General features: G+C 41.8%; 3 protein-coding genes across 4 annotated transcripts; 1 reads left to right on the forward strand and 2 right to left on the reverse strand.

Moving 5' to 3' along the window:
• Nucleotides 1-429: 429 nt before the first annotated feature.
• Nucleotides 430-6758, reverse strand: PCNP (PEST proteolytic signal containing nuclear protein). Its single transcript, XM_081908584.1, has 5 exons — nucleotides 6603-6758; nucleotides 3933-4153; nucleotides 2408-2482; nucleotides 1383-1438; nucleotides 430-626 (listed from the first exon to the last, which is right to left on the reverse strand). The coding sequence occupies exons 1-5, from the start codon at nucleotides 6655-6657 to the stop codon at nucleotides 500-502; spliced, it is 534 nt and encodes a 177-aa protein (XP_081764710.1). The 5' UTR covers nucleotides 6658-6758; the 3' UTR covers nucleotides 430-499.
• Nucleotides 6759-9958: 3200 nt separating this feature from the next.
• Nucleotides 9959-14677, reverse strand: TRMT10C (tRNA methyltransferase 10C, mitochondrial RNase P subunit). Of its 2 annotated transcripts, none has more exons than XM_081908518.1 (3): nucleotides 14592-14677; nucleotides 13383-13438; nucleotides 9959-12001 (listed from the first exon to the last, which is right to left on the reverse strand). In XM_081908518.1, exon 3 carries the CDS (start codon nucleotides 11956-11958, stop codon nucleotides 10672-10674), a length of 1287 nt encoding a protein of 428 aa, XP_081764644.1. In that variant the 5' UTR covers nucleotides 11959-12001; nucleotides 13383-13438; nucleotides 14592-14677; the 3' UTR covers nucleotides 9959-10671. The 2 variants fall into 2 exon arrangements, with proteins under 2 accessions (XP_081764644.1, XP_081764645.1); XM_081908519.1 differs by lacking the exon at nucleotides 14592-14677 and adding an exon at nucleotides 14452-14591.
• A 148-nt stretch (nucleotides 14678-14825) lies between these two features.
• On the forward strand, nucleotides 14826-17329 carry TXNL4B (thioredoxin like 4B). The gene is made up of 3 exons (XM_081908592.1): nucleotides 14826-15044; nucleotides 15775-15926; nucleotides 16573-17329. Exons 1-3 carry the CDS (start codon nucleotides 14844-14846, stop codon nucleotides 16736-16738), a joined length of 519 nt encoding a protein of 172 aa, XP_081764718.1. The 5' UTR covers nucleotides 14826-14843; the 3' UTR covers nucleotides 16739-17329.
• Nucleotides 17330-17389: the final 60 nt, after the last annotated feature.

The following is a 17389-nucleotide window of genomic DNA, read 5'->3' on the forward strand; positions in this document are numbered from 1 at the left end:
CTAAACTACCACAGCCAGAAGTCTGAGTTTATGGATGTTTAAAATACTAAATGACTTTTTGCAGTAGTCTTTTCAGGTTCTATGCTGACCAGAAAGCCAGAGTCTATCAAACCCTTCTATAAAAGTAGCCTTAAGGAGACAAGCAATCTATTACAAAGCAGGAGCTGGAATTCTTGAGCGCAGCAGCATTTAATTTAAATGGATTAAAGAGACAGTAACCTTTCCTCTGTCTTCATATAAGAATAGTTGTAAAAGAAAATTCTTAAAAAGGTACCACTTCCAATGTCTTTATTTTCCATAACCTTGTGAAATTAATTGCACGAAGCTACAAAATTAGCAAATGCTTTGAAATCTGTATACAAAACATAAATTACCTCTACTTTTAAACTCAGTTTTAAAAGTGGCGCCCAAAATAGCCATACACCACTCTAAAAAAGGAAACTGTTCCTTTGATATCATACCCTCCCATTTCTCCCAACACTCAGATCTCAATACACAACTAGTCATCATGTTCACGGACATTTCCAAGGTGAGATTTCATGTTCCGTTCCCATAACTTCTGGTTGTCAGAAAACCCATGCTTTCCTTTGTTGAAAGAATTTGGTCCTGCTGAAGTTGGAGTATCCCTGTGATAACAGAAAAAAAGTATGTAGCCAACTTTATCAGTTTCATATTAATGGTTTAGAATTCCAGGTGCACATGCTAACCTGCTAACATGCAGTAGGTACCTTTGCTGTTCAGAAAAAATTAACACCATCATATATTTCATTGTGAGGCAATGAAAGATGCCTCTCTAGAACTACTCTCACACAATGGAAAAAATATAGTGCAGAAATGTCTTCTATGCAGCTACAAAGCAGCAGTTAGTGACAATGCCCACAATATTGAACCTGAGAATACTATGCAGTGCATGTACACATACGCACACACACTTTGAATATGTTGAATATTAAAACCCCAATATATTAATATTGCTTGTCTGCCTAGAGCTAGATGGACCATGACCTTAGAGTCAGTTTATAATAAAAGTTGTATCTGCATAATGAACAGTCACAGACTGTTCAGTGTGCTAAGATACTTTTTTCCAGATTAGCTTCCATAAACTCTCAGGTTTTGGGTCATTATGATTCAGAGATATTACATAACTTTCAAAAATATTGTACTGAAAGACATAACCTGAGCGGGGTGAAAAGTGGGTATGAGACAGAAGAGACAAGACAGGATGGGATGAGAAGATCTTATATAGTTTTGACCATAACAAGAAAAACTGTGAAAGGTTTTGAAATGATGTCGTTAAAGAAAGCAAAACTACAAAGCTACTATGTAGAACTTCTTTCTGTTACCCCACCTTTTCCTAAAATAACAAGCAAGTGCAACTCTACCTTCCAATGTTCTTCATGCGCATTTTAGCTTCTGGTGGCATCTCTTCAGGTTCACTCTATTTTCAAAGAAAAGAGGAACATAAGAAAATAGTTACAAATTCTAATCAGTAGGAGTAAAATTGTGGTATATGAAATAACGAATGCATTACAAGCCTCTTCTAAATTTATGTTTACACTTAATAACTTTATATTTACATTCAGAACAAAGCAGGCAGTTGCAGTTCTATATCTAGAGGGATCTGAGCCAGGGAGAAGTATGCACGTTTTTCTGACACATGCCCCCTTCCATGAACCATTTTTTATTCTCAAATTAAAATTCAAGGTTCTATCACCGACACTGCCAAAGACAAAAACCAAAACAGATCCAAGTTCCCCACCCAAAGAACACATAGCATTTACATTTCTCTCATCTGCCTACTGCCAGTTCTATTAAGAAGCAAAGATAACAGACTCAAATTCAAGTCAGAGGGACGCTTGGCTTCACACACCAGGGGGCAGTAGTAATGTGTTTTAGAAACACAGAAATAAAAAAACCACTCCAAGTCTGAAAAAAGCGAAGGCTGGAAAAATACTTTAGATTTCTACCGTATATCAGCCTTGTGCAGAAACGGGGAAAATGTCAACTGTCAAATTTTAAAGACAGCTTGGCAACAAAGAGTGATACCCAACTATGGTGCCTGCTGGCACAGCTGGCTTCTGCTCTCACAAATGGGCTTGTCCCTTCTCGTCTCTGCAAGGCCCCTGCTGTGTACCAAAATGTGTCCCCTCCAGAGCAAACAGGAGGTGGGGCAGGGCTTCAAGAAGAAGGGGCAATCACTGGCACAATATTGGACTTCATGCCAAAGTGTTTAAATAATTTGAAATTCAAATTTCAAAGGGCATTTACAGATTTCAGATTTTAGCAGAATCCCATGTGTTTGTTGTATTGGACTAGTAGTATATGATACTTTCTCTTTCCTGTACCCATACTTGTCCTGGTCAGAGAACACCATACTTCTCTATTCTAAGAAAATATATTTACTTACATCTTCATCTTCGTTGAAGATTGCTGCTACAGAAAGCGTTTTTGGAGCTAGGGTTGGAGTAGGCTCTTTAGGTTTCTGAAAGAGAACAAAGACAGCACTTGTTTTTTATCCTGTGTTGTGAGGGTTTTTTGTTTTGTTATACGTATTTGTGGTTCTTGTGGTATTTCCCAAATCTACCTGGAAATCCCCATTAGCCACTGAAAGGTGGAATAGTTTAGAAAACAGCAATAAGCCCCTTAAGTTCTTTAGATGCTTGTCAATGGATATTTGTACCTTTAACAAAGGCCCATGCATTATATTTATTGATATAAGAATATATTAGTGTAGCTATCTTTTACCAGTGTAGCTAAATACCACCAGTATTTTGCTATGTACTCAGTACTGCACAACACCTAAGTCAGAACAAAAATCACCAACTTCAAAATAATTTTTTCAAGCAAACACCACAACCACCAATAGCTTCCAGAATTTCATTCCCTTGCAGCAGTGTATTATTATAAATATTTATGGATCAATTAATATTGAAATCAACAGCTTTATTATTTTTTATGCTTAACTAGCATCCTACCCCAAAAAACACCTTTATACAACTTTATAATTCACAAGAAATTGTGAATAGGTGTATGTCAATCTGAACTTTTTCTACAATTTATCACTGTTGATCATGGCATGCGTAAGAAGGTTAGCATAACCTCATCTCAAATGTGTCCTGGAAAGCATTAGGAGACATACAGCGCTCCTAATTCCTTGTGTAAAGATCATCATATGTAATCTAATGAAAATATTATTAAGCAAATAAGCAAAATAGGAAATAGACAGGAAACTAGGATAAATTCATTAACACATTAGATGGATTGGAATTATAGGAAATGCTTATCTCAAAGCCCACCTTCCTCCTCCATTAGAATTCATTGCCTAAAATTATTAGTTAGCTTTTGAAGCCCCAACCAAGAACTTACTCAGCGTTCTTAAAAAGCCAACACATACTCCAATTGTGTATACCTGGACAGGCATAATCTACCCTGCTTCCATTTCTTGACTTGCTACTAGTGTGGGTTCTGTGGCAAAATTGCCACACTCACTTTCTGTAGATTTTTGAGACTAGTTAGGGATTCTTTCACTCTTTAGATTAAAGTGTGTCGGTATTGTAGGATTTGCTGCCTGTATATCTATTCTGTCACCTTCATTTCATATAATAAACCAAGCTTTCTTTAATCCTTTTGTGTAAGAACTTCCTTTGGGCATAAGATTAAGTGTAGACACATAGTCATAACAGATGTACACCATAACTCTAGCAACAGATCCTAAAACTCTTGGCAGTGTGTGTATGAATACACGTGCATGCTGGACATGCATGTGGGTTCAGATACATAGTTTGTAACAGTTACAATATTTTAAATGTTTATTGATCAATGAATAATGAAATAAAAAGCTTTAATTTGCTTTTTTCCTACTTAACTAGCATGCTACCACAAAAAAGACACTGCAACTTTATAATTCACAATAAAACATTCCAATAACTTACATTTGCTCCAAGCTTGATGGATATTGCAGGTGGTTTTTTTGCAACCTGTGTGCCAATGGCAAACCCAAACTTGGACATTTTGGCAGGAGCAGGCTTTGTGTCGGGGTCGTCAGTTTCTTCATCAGTTGCCGGCTTCTCCACACTGTGACTCGAACTTTCCCCTCCATTACTGGAAGAAACAGTCTTAGTTTTCACAGGTTTTTCTGCCTCTTCTTCAGGTCCTGGTGAAGTCGAAACAACTTACCAAGATGAGCTATTTTTACTGAGTGGACTGATGGGAGCAGCAACCTCATAAAGCACTGTTATGCAGAGGAGACTTTTGCACTTACAGTGTCAGCACCTCCACAACTGTTTATACAGAGCACACTGTAAGAACATAGACATATAGTGAAGGGAGCTCCAATCACGTGACTAATGCAGAACAAAATTCTTCAGTTACACAAAAAGAAATCAAAATAAGTCTTTAAAGCCACAGGGCACCACTATTACTACTGCCAAGGGCAATTCAGATCAAGGTACAGCAAATTATTAAAGCACACGTCTTGATTGAATAATTTTAGAGGTCTTGCTTTGAACAGCCCCCATTTATACTCATTGTATCCATCTTAGATTATAGCTGTAACATTGATATTTAAAACACAAATACTTACATCACAATAAAGTTCTTAAGGTGGAATCTAATTGGTGTATTTGAACTCATGGAACAGCTTTTGATCTAGCAGATCACAGATGCCTCTGCTAAGGAACAACAGTGCCCATTGTTTCTCCCTACAACTGTGCCCAGAAAAACTGGACACAGAAAATTGGGAGTCCTGCTGAATAGCAAGGAAGGTGGTACAGGAAGAAATCAGCAAGAAATGCCTCCCCTCTAATTTGCAGAGGCATCTGCTGGAACAAAAGCCCTTCTGCAAGTGCAAAGGCACTAATTGAATTCCATCCTTTGACTATAAGAAGTTCAGTGAAAAAAGCTTGGCATCTTTTAAGAATATAGCACTTGTATTTATATAGCACTTTGTGGGTTCAAAGAAGGAAATCAGGATTAAAAATATGTGACCACCATAAAAAGTCTAAAATGACACATGATGCTGAGGGCAGGGAAATGGAAGAGGAAATGGCTGCAGTCCTTGGCAAGTTCACAACCAGTGTGCAACTGTACTCAAATTACAGGGATTGTTACTCAAATTAGAGTTGTTTTAACCAGCAAAAAAAAGGGAAGTCTGTCCATCTCTTATTATTCAATTCAATTCATTCATTATACTTAGTTAATCCCAAAATGTTACCTGGCCTAGTCTACAGTGGGAATTGTATAATACTGTGGGTGGGTAGCACCAATATTGTATCTCTTCATGGTCACTGGCTAACTTTATACAGATTAACAGGGCACCTTCCTACATTCTTAGAAAAGGATTAGACAAATTCATGGAAGGTTATGAATGCTACTAGCCACAATGGCTATGTTCTTCCACAACACTTGGAAGCAACATGCCTCTGAATATCAGTTGCTGGGAATTGCAGGTGGTCAGAGCACTGTTGCATTTAGGTCCTGCTTACAGTCTTCTCATAAGCATCTGATAGTCATTGAGAGATTAGGATGTTGGACTAGATGGGCCTTTGGACTGATCCAGCAGGGCTCTTTTATATTCTTAAGACATTAAAAGTTATAACGATACATAGAGAAGATGGTTTTCAACACCTGCTTAACACTGTTCTGTCTCCCAAGGCATTTTTCAGAACATTGATATCAGCTGTATGAAAACATGCCTCTGTTCATTGCGTAATTTTACTGGATTCATTTTTATTTTATGGTACACTCCTCTGACTTTTTTTAAAAAATATGAAAGTCAATAAACATCCTTAAAAATACTGAAAACTGTAATGCCAAATTGAGAATATGGGCATATGGTTGAACACATTTAGTTGGAAACGTAACTTTTATTCCTAAAAATTGACACCACGAAGTTTCAGAAGAAAGCAACTACTGTAGCATTATCCCTGTAAAGGAATAGTGTGTGTTTGTAGTCAAACCCTGCCCATGTCCAGCTACAGTACACGAAAGCCAGTGTGGTGTCTATAGAGGACTGCAGCCTTGGGCCAAAGTTGCGCTAAATTTTGAAGGGACTGGGATTATTTACACGGGCGCCCATCTGCTTTACGAAACAGCTGCACTTCAGCAGCGCAATGTTTCAGGCCAAGCGGCTCTTTGAAATCCTTGCCCTGCCACAGGGCGTGATATACTGTATATTAGGCACTACGACGTCTTCCACGAGGGGTTCCCACTCCCGCCCAGCCACAGGGACGGGGAAGAAGCGGAATTGTGAACGATACAGAAAGCCGAGGCACCGGGAAATGCAGCATTCAGGCAGCCCGGGGGGGGAGGGGAGGGGATTTTGGTGAGTCTGCAGAACGACCTTCACCCACGGAAGCCTCGGGGCGTCAGAAGCCGCGCGAAAGACGAGGCTGCGACTTGGCTCCCGTCAGAGGCAGCGAACTCGCCTCCGGTAAGCAGCCAAATCTCTCAAGGGCTCTTGAGGGAAGAAGGTGGTACCTGGAGCCCGCCGCCGCTCCCCCCTCCGAAACCAGCCCTCGACCCTCTCCCGCCCAAACCCAGCCCCAAGCGGCCCCCACACACACTCCCGACCAGAGCTTCGCATAGCAACGCAGCGTGTTTACCTCCGTCAGGAAGCGGCCGCTTCAGCTTCACGTCGCCTCCTTTGCCGTCCGCCATTTTGCCCCACCTCCTCCTCCCCGCGGCTGCGTCCACGGACTATGCGCAGCGGCGCCGCTCAAGCCCGCCCACGCCTCGCGCCGTCAGCGGGAGCAGAGAAGCGGCGGCCAGAGAGGCTCCTGCGTTCTCTCGGCTCGCTCCGCTTCCGGGCAGAAGTGGTCGCAACTTCCGGCTTGAAGCGGCCGCTTCATCTGGCAGTCGACGCAAGGGGATTGGTGTTCCTCGAACGCCTGTTGATTGGTCGTGACGTTGTCCCTCGCGCTTCGCTCCCCGCACCCAGCCACCCTCGATCGTTCAGGTCTGAGGAGCGCTGTCATTTTCGGAGAATCGTCGTTGGAAGGGAGCACGAGGGTCATCTAGTCCAACCCCCTGCAATGCAGGAATCTTTTTTTGCCCTCTGCGGGGCTCAAGCCCTGAGGTTAACGAGTCTCATGCTCTACCGACTGAGCTGAGTTAGGGCGGGGGAGTCTCCTTGACTCAAGAGCTCGAGGCCATCCAGTGAAATTGGCAGCGCATTCCGGAGGGATAAAAGTCCTTGCCCGAGCACTAGTAATACGTGGGAAGGAGCTGCCAAAATATGGCTGAAGGTGGCTTTAAAGCGGGGCTCTCCACAGTGATCCATGCGACGGTCACCTCCAGGCTTGACTACTGTAATTCGCTCTGCGCGGGGCTGCCCTTGAAGCTGTTCCAGAAACTCCAGCGGGTGCAGAATGCTGCAGCGAGGCTCCTCACGGGGTCTCTGCCATGGGAGCATATTCACCCAGTGCTTTTCCAGCTGCACTGGCTCCCGGTGGAGTACAGGGTCAGATTTAAGGTGCTGGTTTTGACCTTTAAAGCCCATCATGGCCTAGGACCCTCGTACCTACGGGACCACCTCTCCCGGTATGCCCCATGTGTCCATAAATAGCACCCTAGTGGTCCCGGGCCCTAAGGAAGTTAGATTAGCCTCAACCAGAGTCAGGGCCTTCACAACATTGGCTCCAGCCTGGTGGAACACTGCCTCATGAGAACAGGGCCCTGCAGGATCGGATTTCTTTCTACAGGGACTGTAAGACACAGTTGTTCCATCTGGCCTTTGGCTTAGAATCAGTTTGATTCCCTCCCCCTCTTTCTTTTTCCCTTCTCCTGTGAAGAGGCTGCATCCTAATGTTTTAATGTTGCATTTTAATCTTTTTTTAAGTTGTATTTTAATCAACTTGTTTTTATTTTTGGTTGTTAGCTGCCCTGAGACCGGTTTTGCTGTGGAGGCCGGGGTATAAATAAAATTTATTATTATTATTATTATTAGCTGAGGGTGGGGTGGGGGACAGAATAAAAACCCCGGGAGGGCTGCTTGCCTTCCTGCTGGCAACCTATCTCTCGTTGCTGGACTAAGTGGACCTTAGGAGGCCTGGGTGAGATGTAGGGTTGTGGTCTAGAGAAATGCATGTTGTAGTTACAAAAAAGAGATAGAATTTCTAGAAACTTGTTTTCAAAACCAGATTTTCGGGGGGGGGGGGATTTGGCTACACACTGAGGATAGAGTTGCGTAAATTCAGAGTGATCTTGATACGGCACTTGTTGAAACTCCAGTTGATGTACCCAGTGCTGCTATCAAGGATGTTTTGTGGAATCAGTTTCACCTTATGCAATCAGATGTGGAACAGGTGCTAGTGGCAATGCGTCCAACCATGTGCCCCCTCAATCCCTGTCCCTCCTAGCTTATTAAGTCTAGCAGTGGGAGAGGAGAGGAAGGGGTGGGCAAGGATCAGTAATGAGTCAAGCTGGTGAAGAAGCCAGGGCGTTTCTCACTCCTTCTGTGATCAGCTCCCCTCCCAGAACCAGAAAAGGTATGAAGAGGGCGGTGCCAAGACAGGCACAGCAAGAAGTCTCAGATTGCTTTGGAAGGACCCAAGAGAGATTTAGACAGCTGTAGAAAGGCAGGGACTTTCAGTCCCCACAGCTGTCTCATAGGATATATAAGATATACTGGGAGGAGTTGCTGTGCTCACTAGGCCTGTTCTCCTGTGTCGACTGTTTCCTTGAGTAAAGAGTTAACTTCATTTATCCTCCTACACCAAAGAGTCCCAAGTAAGCTTAGCAGTCATGGGATAATGGGCCATGTGTTCTTCTGGATCAGTAATTGTTTAAGGAGCAGCAAGTAGAAACAAATGGACAGTTTTCACAGAGGGTTATAACAAATGGGCCCCCTCAAGCATCTATGTGTGACTGATGCTTTTTAACTGGTTCATAATGATCTGGAATTCAGGGTCAGAAGTGAAGTAGTCACATCTGCTGATGACATCAAATGGTTCAGGATAATAAAAGCAAAAACGGGATTTTGAGTTCCAAAAATGATCTCTCCACACTGGGTGAATGGGTATCAAGAAAAACAATTCAATGTATGCAAGTCTAAAGTGATGCACATTAGGACAAAAAAACCCTTGGCATATATGCTAATAAGAGTGAATTGGTAAGAAAAGGTTTGGGGACAGCATAAAGAAAATGTTGATTCATGCACAGCAGCTGTGAAAAATGTGAATTCTGTATTAGGGGTCATTAGGAAAGAAACTGAAAAGATGTATAAATTATGCAAGTTGTAGAAAGGTTTTGTCCCTGTCAAAATACCTGAAGTAATCTGATGAAACTGAATATAGGAAGATTCAGCAAAATAAAAGGAAGTACTTCTTCATACAGCACATAAACTGGAATTTGCTGTTAGACAATGTATTGATGGCCACCATTTTGGATGGAGTTGATGGAGAATAAGGCCACAGTAGTACCTCGGGTTAAGAACTTAATTCGTTCTGGAGGTCCGTTCTTAACCTGAGGTACCACTTTAGCTAATGGGGCCTCCTGCTGCCGCTGCACAATTTCTGTTCTCATCCTGAAGCAAAGTTCTTAACCCAAGGTACTATTTCTGGGTTGGCAGTCTGTAACCTGAAGTGTCTGTAACCTGAGGTACCACTGTAATAATAGTGGCTAGTCAGGATGGATATATACTACCTCTGTATGCCTCTGAACACCAGATGCTAGGGAACATGAATGGGGAGAGCTGCATGCATATTCTGCTTTTGGGCTTTCCACAGACATGTACTTGACTATTGATGGGTCATGAATCTGATCCTGCAGGATCTTCTTATGTTCTTAGAATTGGTTTTTCTATTGTATCTTTTGCTGTAATTATCAGTTGTTCAATGCTTGGGTGGCCCTTGGGCCAAAAAGCACCACATAAGTCACAATAATGATTATGGATCCAATTTGTTATTAACATTAAATATCTAGCTTTTTCCTTGTAAAAAAAAAGGCCACATAACATAAATCAAATAAATTTCCATTTATTTTTCAATGAGACCACAGCTAAGCTCGTATTTACATACATCTACGTATTACCTGACTACAATGGTCATATTTGCTATTTACCAGAAAATGTAGGTTCCTTCTTGTCCAGCAACTTTATAAAACAGATAAAATTCATTGTGCTGCCCTAGCATTCAGAAATTGTTCCTAGTACAGCAACAGCAGCATGCTGCTGAACTCTCACTTGCTTCAGGTCTGAGCTAGCCAGTGGGGGCTGAAGAAATCTATTCTGCTTTACCAAGTATTGGCACTGATACCCTAGACATAAGCGTCTGTGGATCTTTTGAAGCCAAGGGTACTTGTGAATGATATAAACATTAATGACCTCATCTTATAGTTAAGTATTGTGAGGGAAGTTCATTTGGCATCCACAGCCTGAAAACCAATTCCCTTACTAGAATAGGGTAGTGAAGGAGTGAAGGTTACAACATGCACTGTCACATTTTGATATTATTGGGCTCTTGAATAACTTCTGGAACTTATCACTGAATATTGAATAACAGGCAATAAATATGTCACATTCATTTTTGTAGAAAAGCATGTTCTTGTGTCACTTTGGCTGACACCCATGCAACTCAAGAGCTAGAGAAAAGTTTAAGCAGTTAAAATCTTAAGGTTAAATCTTGATTTAATTCAAACTTACAATCAGTCAAACACTGGGTGGCTAACATGCTATTAAGACACATCTTCCCACCAGTTTTTCTGTGTTTGCCGCCTGGAGAAATTTTGTGCAAACTGCTTGTGTGCCTTTCTTTGACCAGCCATTTTTTCATGCAACTTTGTTTTCTTCCATGTGTCAATTTGCTGCTTTGACCAGGAAGACGTATCCACAAAGCCTTCATGTTTTCTTTGTGGAACAAACTGCAGAGCTTCCTTCCAATTCCCAGTATCTTTCAGTGTTAATAAGATGCGCATCATTTGATCTAGAGTGAGATTTTTGGCACCCTCCCCCCATTGCAAGCACCTATCCAAAGGAAGGCGTGCTGTTGCCAAGCCCAGCCGTTTTGCATTAGCAAGGGAGAGTCCAGTCTTCATTGATTTATCAACTATTGATCCAATTATATAGATCTTATCATGCTCAAATGTTTTCATCACATTGGGAGAATCAGCAGTTAAGTAGACAAGTTGATCTTTTGGAAAGACTTCAACATAAGACTCTTCTGTCACAGTCACAAACAACTTGTCCCATGCTTCTCCATAACGTTTGACAAATTCTTTGTGATACGGACCACCTGCTTTGAGATTACAATAATGCAAGTGAAATGGGTCCAAAGCTCTACGATTGGCCCCTTCACATTCCATCAGCTGTTTCACTGTATTCTCCATTTCTCTGTGTGACATATAATTTTCATAGTTCATATCATACACCAGAGGCTGACCAAAGATCATAGACTGGGCTGCTCTCCAGTTGTACACGGCATCCTGTGACCTATTCCAAAACTTAGGGAGAAATGTATTTGGTAGCTCACCACCAGCATTTTCCTGAGTGTTTAACATTCGTTCCTTTTTTGCTTCGTTTCGTTTTTCTTTCTTTTCTCTGTCAGCTTTCTTCCTGTTTTCTTTTATAGCCAAGAATTTTAAGTACTTCCTTATGGAACTCTTGGTGGGACATTCGTTTAAAGTCTTGAAATCTTCTTCGCTAATATTTTCAGGAACAAGTCTGCCCGATAGTCTCCACATCTCAATAAGTTCCCTAGTAACCGCTAAAGGAGAATCTTCTTCACTCTGTGATGTTCTTTCAGTGGCTTCTTCTTGCTGTGCAGACCGCATTACATGTTTCCATCCATCCAAATCTAGTTTCTCAGTAGCACTCGGGGAGGAGTCCTTGTTCAACCAAGCCGACAAAACCAAAGTTCTACAAGTTATGACTCTGCTGGGCATTATTAAAAATAATCTCCTTTTTGTCCCATCTGATGCTGCTAATTGGAAGACAGATCTTCGAATAATATTAAATAGATGCATATTTTAGAAGGTTGTAATTGGAAATGTGATGTTCGGCTGTTATCTGCAATTATACATGGAAAACAGAAGATAATTCAGTATTAGCAAGCTGAAGCTGCTGCTAATCTTAACTATCTTAAAATACTGCTCACTTTGTATATCAGTAAAAACATGCATTCTAGTCTTGTAATAGAGCAAGGGAGAATTGATGAAGCTGTCTAAAGGTGCTGTTCTGTACCTCTTTACCTAGAAGTAAACTCAGTGGGACTTTCTTCAGGGTAAAGATTTAAAGATTTAAAGGAGTGGGGGAACCATGGCCAAAAGGCAGCTGTCTGAGTGTTTCTTCTGACCGACAGGACCCTTCCTATGCAATGCCACACCCCTCACTAGCCCTCCTTCATGCCCTGCTTGAGTGTACCTGGAATGTGTCACTGAACTGTAATTTACTTCCTAGAAGAGGAGGAGGGGTATTGTAGAAATGGCTGGTTTTTGGGTGGCTACAATCCACTGCTCCATCCTCTTTTGCCCCTGACCCTGCCCTCCACTTGCATACAGCCCCTGGAAGTCTCCTCATAAGGGAATGCAACCCTAAAACTAAAACAAGCTCCCCGAGCCCTGATGAATAGGATTGTACTGTGGAAATTAAGAGGCTTTAGGCAACTGAAAATGCCAGTTGGAGAAATGAATGTGATAGATACTGAGAAATAAAAGGCTGGACATAAAAGGAAGAGCTGGGGTGGGACAAAGCTGTGGGGTGCTTCAAAGGGAGGGATATGTTTGTGTCTTATGAATAACTTGTTGGAAAACTCAGTGTATGGATTTAAGGAGGAGCATCAGCGTTCCTCAGTTCAATAACCCTGCCCTCTATCATAGCTCCATGCATTGACATTTTAACACTGAAGAACCAATAGAATTATCAGCCTTTTCTCTTTTCACCCTCATAGGCCCTTCACTTACATCAGCAACAAAGTCATCCAATTTCAAAGCATAATGCAAAAGTCTTCCTAACTGGGGAAAATAGGTTATGCACTTTACATCAGACATTTATTAAAAACTCAATATTTTGAAATAAAATGTTTAGAAATTCATATGAGAAAATACATTCAAAATGCATTTTTAAAAACCCAAATATTAATGTGGAAACAGCATGTACAAGACTTGTAAATGAACTCATGTGAAAATCTCACAGACCAGAAACTTTTTGATATGCCCATCTTTAATTACAGTACATGGGCCCCACTAATTTCAGTAAAGCTTTCAAATGAGCTCCATCTGCATTACCACCTTGATTCAAAATAACTTTATATATAACTTAATTATATTACTGGTGGCCAAATTCAATAAACACAATTTGCAGTCCTAAAAAGAGGACTAGAAGCAATTGGGCCTCGGGCCAGAAATGTCTATGAAATAAGAAGATTGGTTTTATAGAAATATTAAGTTACCTTTCCTTTTGTCAAGTATGCAGTTACTTGCTACTATGCTTTGAGGCCCACAGGTTCTGGAAGAAAACATAGGTTTGAGAATATTAAAACTGGTTTCCACATGGTTAAAGTGCTTTAAGAAATAAGAAGTTTGACAACTTTCCTCCACCAATGATCAGCTACATCATCATATGGAATTGTTCTCTAAGCTGCACATAAGCTACATGTCATATAGAACTTTTTTGAAGACTTCAGATAACTCTTTTAAGGGTTTTTTCCCCCAGGTCAGGCTTCTCACCCCTGTGTTGTCCTTTATCAGGACACCTCCCTTTCACCATCTACACCATTGGGGAAGAGAAACCAAAGAGCCATAGTTCAGTTGTGGAGCACTGTGCAGACGGTCCCATATTCAATCTCCAGGTAGGCTATCCTGTTTGAAACCCTAAGAGAGCTGCAGAAAATTCTAAAACAGATGGACCGCTGATCTAGCTTGATATAAAGCAGCTTCCTATGATCTTTTAACTCCAGACAAGGAAATCAGTTGCCTTTTTTATAAAAGGAGAAGCAGGAAAAAGGGAGCTATCTGTTTCTCCATGGCAGCGGTTCTCAACCTGTGGGTCCCCAGATGTTGTTGGACTACAACTCCCATCATCCCTGAGCTGTGGCCTTGCTACCTAGGGGTGGTGCGAGTTGTAGTTCAACAACATCTGGAGACCCACAGGTTGAGAAAGGCTGCTCTATGGAATCAACATTAACTGCCTTGTGCACTTCTAACACCCATCTTCCAGCTCCACACACAGTCGTTCAAGTGTCTTCCTCACAGAAGCCACAGTAAAAGACAGCTAAGTGCACTTAAGCCCATTAGTTTCAACCAGATGGAGGCTACAAACTAGAGCATACAGCAGGCATGGCCAAACTTGGCCCTCCCCATGTTTTTGAGACTACAACTCCCATCATCCCTAGCTAACAGGACCAGTGGTCAGGGATGATGGGAATTGTAGTCCCAAAACAACTGGAAGGCCAAGTTTGGCAATGCATGGCATACAGGTTTACCTAGGAGTAACCCTTAGTTGGACTCCAGGGGACTTACTTCTGAGTAGGTACACCCAGAAATCCAGCGTGCACCAACGCAACTCTATATATTTGGAGGCTCGTAATGCCGTTCACATTCTGCTATCCCAGCATTACACCCGCTCAGAAAATATTTTCGGCGGTATCCTAAACAATCACCTCAAACTGAAGCTCCGCGCGCTCCACTCCTCCGCACATGCCCGGTCCGGCTCCAATCACCTTCCCGCCGGAAGTGGGTATGCAGATGCACCCTCCCCCCACCCTCGAATAGTTCCGCTAACGTCACGTTATCCATTTCCGAAGGAGCTGAGCAATCGTTGCCACTGGTTGGCCAGTTTCCGAGCCAATCACGAGGAGCTGCAAGAAGAGCTTCGCGACTGCCCTCTTTCTGCGCGAAAGAAGCTTGTGCGCATGCGCTCCGCATGGGTCGGTGGCCGCGCTGCAGCAGCTTGTCTGAGCCTCCCGCCTCGCTCAGTCGCCATGAGCTTTTTGCTGCCCAAGCTCGGCAGCAAAAAGGAGGTGGATGAGGCAATCAAGAGCGTGGCCGAGAAAGTCCTGGTCCTCCGCTTCGGCAGAGATGAAGATCTCGTCTGCATGCAGCTGGACGATATTGTGAGCAGGCGAATTTTGCTCCTTGCAATTGCATTTTTTCTCCTCACTCCCAGTAGGAATTTGTTGTCTGGGGCAACCAAGTCAGACACTTCCCCCCCAGACACACACCCACCCACGGCTGTGAACAAAACAAAAGAGGACATTTTACTACCAGAATTCCCTTGAAGGTTTTCTGTGCTAATAAGAAGCAATTTAATAATAAATGTTTTATTAATAAAGTAGCATCTGCGTACATTGTGCTTTACAAATAACGGGTGCTATGCAGAGGCTTAAGTATAAAAATATAAAAATGGAACTCAGGAGGCCAGGGGAGGGAAAAGGAGACACGGGGTAAAAATATCAGCCACTCTTTGGAAGACTCTTAAATTTCATTTTTACTAGTTTATTTTACTTTCCCCTTTAAAATATTTACCTTACATAGAACTGTATGGCAAGAGATAGTGCTTTGGTATCCTGGTCCTAACCCAGATTACCAACACTTCAGCCCTACTGATATTTTGACAGCACATAGTTGTGCTGGTGTTGGCACCAGAAGTAAACGGACATTAGTTACTCCTTCATGTCATTCCCACCCACCCACACCCCCGCAAAAAACAAACAAACAACAACCCACATGCACTGGTGCTTCAATTATCAATCTGTTCTCAAAATGTGTTAAATTTAATTCAAGACTTTATTTCTTGCCCTCTCATATTGGACAGTATAACTTTTTATAACCTTTTCTCTACAGCTTGCAAAAACATCTCATGACTTAAGTAAAATGGCTGCAATTTACTTGGTGGATGTAAACAAAGTGCCAGTGTACACCCAATATTTTGACATCAGCTATATTCCATCAACTGTCTTCTTTTTCAACGGGCAGCATATGAAAGTGGATTATGGGTAAGTTGGTTTGCATGTAACCCAAGTACAAGCTATTCTTGGAATGATATTTGTTTGTGACCATTTGTGATGTTAGCAAGCGGCAGCAGGAGGCCCTATCAGCTAAAGTGGTGCTTCAGGTTAAGAACAGTTTCAGGTTAAGAACGGACCTCCGGAACGAATTAAGTTCTTAACCCGAGATACCACTGTATACCACATTTAACAGGATATATATACCTTTTAATCATCAAGGCCCCTAAGCCAGGGGTAGGGAGCCTCTGGCCCACCAGGCCTCCTTATTTGGTCAGCCAGGCTGTTTCATGCAAAACTATCCAGCCCACCTGTCAAAATTGGCCCATGGGAGTGGGCCCATAGGTGGTTTGCATCTCTCCATCCAGGTAAGCAAAATGCAACATCACAGTTAAGAACATGTTCCAGTCTGGCCAAAGTACTTGAGGAAGAGCCTCAAAGCCTGAGGTAGAGTCTCAAAAAGCTACATTTGTCCCCTCAGCCTGAGGTTTCTCCTCCCTGCCTTAAAGACTAAATGATTTGTGGCATGAGTTTTTTTTAGGGTTCAGACTTGGAGCTATGACTATTTCAGAATTTAAGCTTGTACATTGTTGTTCCAGCTTTCATTTACTTTGTTCCCTTTTGCTTTCCTACTTAGATCTCCAGATCACACTAAATTTGTGGGAAGTTTCAAAACAAAACAAGACTTCATAGATTTGATTGAGGTGATTTACCGTGGAGCAATGCGTGGAAAACTAATCGTACGAAGCCCAATTGATCCAAAGAATATTCCCAAGTATGACCTTCTGTATCAAGGCATTTAATGCCCCACTGGGAGAGGAGCGACAGGTGGAATATGAACTGCTTAAAGCTGATGATTCCACGTCTTGTCCAAACATCTGCCAATTGCATTTTGAAAGCAAATGGAAGAAAGGAGCTGAGACTGGTCTTTTTTTTACACAGGATCATATTGGTCAGCCTCAGAGACAGACATTCATTAATTCATTTTTCAATGGAATTGACTGGAATTGCTTAGGCTGCAACTTATTTAATTCTAATATGTCAAAGAAGCTGCAGGAGAGTAATATGTTATTGTTCTAAATAAATGCTTTCGGGCTATATAAGGATATAATTAACAAGAATCATTCTAGAGCTACCATGTCCTGTAGAAGCATCCTGAAGAAAAGGTAAAAGTAATGACTGGGTTTTTATTCTGAAATGTTATAACTACTCCCACTATCTGTCCTAATTTCCCAGCCATCAGCTGAACACTACATCTACAGAAATAATAAGGTATTTCTAGTTGCACAACCCAAAATGGGAAATTCTCTTTTGGAAAAGGATGGTGGGTGGGAGTTTAAACGTTAAAATTGGTTTATTTAAAAAATAAATATTTTAGGATATTAAGAATTAAACTCAACTGTATTGTGTCAAAGTATGATGAAATAGGAAGGATGAATGAGTAAACCCATCTT

Source organism: Podarcis melisellensis, assembly GCF_964234715.1.
Source record: "Podarcis melisellensis genome assembly, chromosome: 4".
In the NCBI taxonomy this organism is placed as follows: domain Eukaryota; kingdom Metazoa; phylum Chordata; class Lepidosauria; order Squamata; family Lacertidae; genus Podarcis; species Podarcis melisellensis.

Excerpts from the sequence above, each read along its gene's own strand:
- TXNL4B (XM_081908592.1), top strand. The coding sequence starts at position 14,844 with ATGCGCTCCGCATGGGTCGGTGGCCGCGCTGCAGCAGCTTGTCTGAGC. Across the intron at positions 15,045-15,774 it reads GCATGCAGCTGGACGATATT|CTTGCAAAAACATCTCATGA; the intron begins GTGAGCAGGCGA and ends TTTTCTCTACAG. Across the intron at positions 15,927-16,572 it reads CATATGAAAGTGGATTATGG|ATCTCCAGATCACACTAAAT; the intron begins GTAAGTTGGTTT and ends TTTCCTACTTAG.
- PCNP (XM_081908584.1), bottom strand. The coding sequence starts at position 6,657 with ATGGCGGACGGCAAAGGAGGCGACGTGAAGCTGAAGCGGCCGCTTCCT. Across the intron at positions 4,154-6,602 it reads GCGGCCGCTTCCTGACGGAG|GACCTGAAGAAGAGGCAGAA; the intron begins GTAAACACGCTG and ends CGACTTCACCAG. Across the intron at positions 627-1,382 it reads CGCATGAAGAACATTGGAAG|GGATACTCCAACTTCAGCAG; the intron begins GTAGAGTTGCAC and ends CTGTTATCACAG.
- TRMT10C (XM_081908518.1), bottom strand. The coding sequence starts at position 11,958 with ATGCATCTATTTAATATTATTCGAAGATCTGTCTTCCAATTAGCAGCA.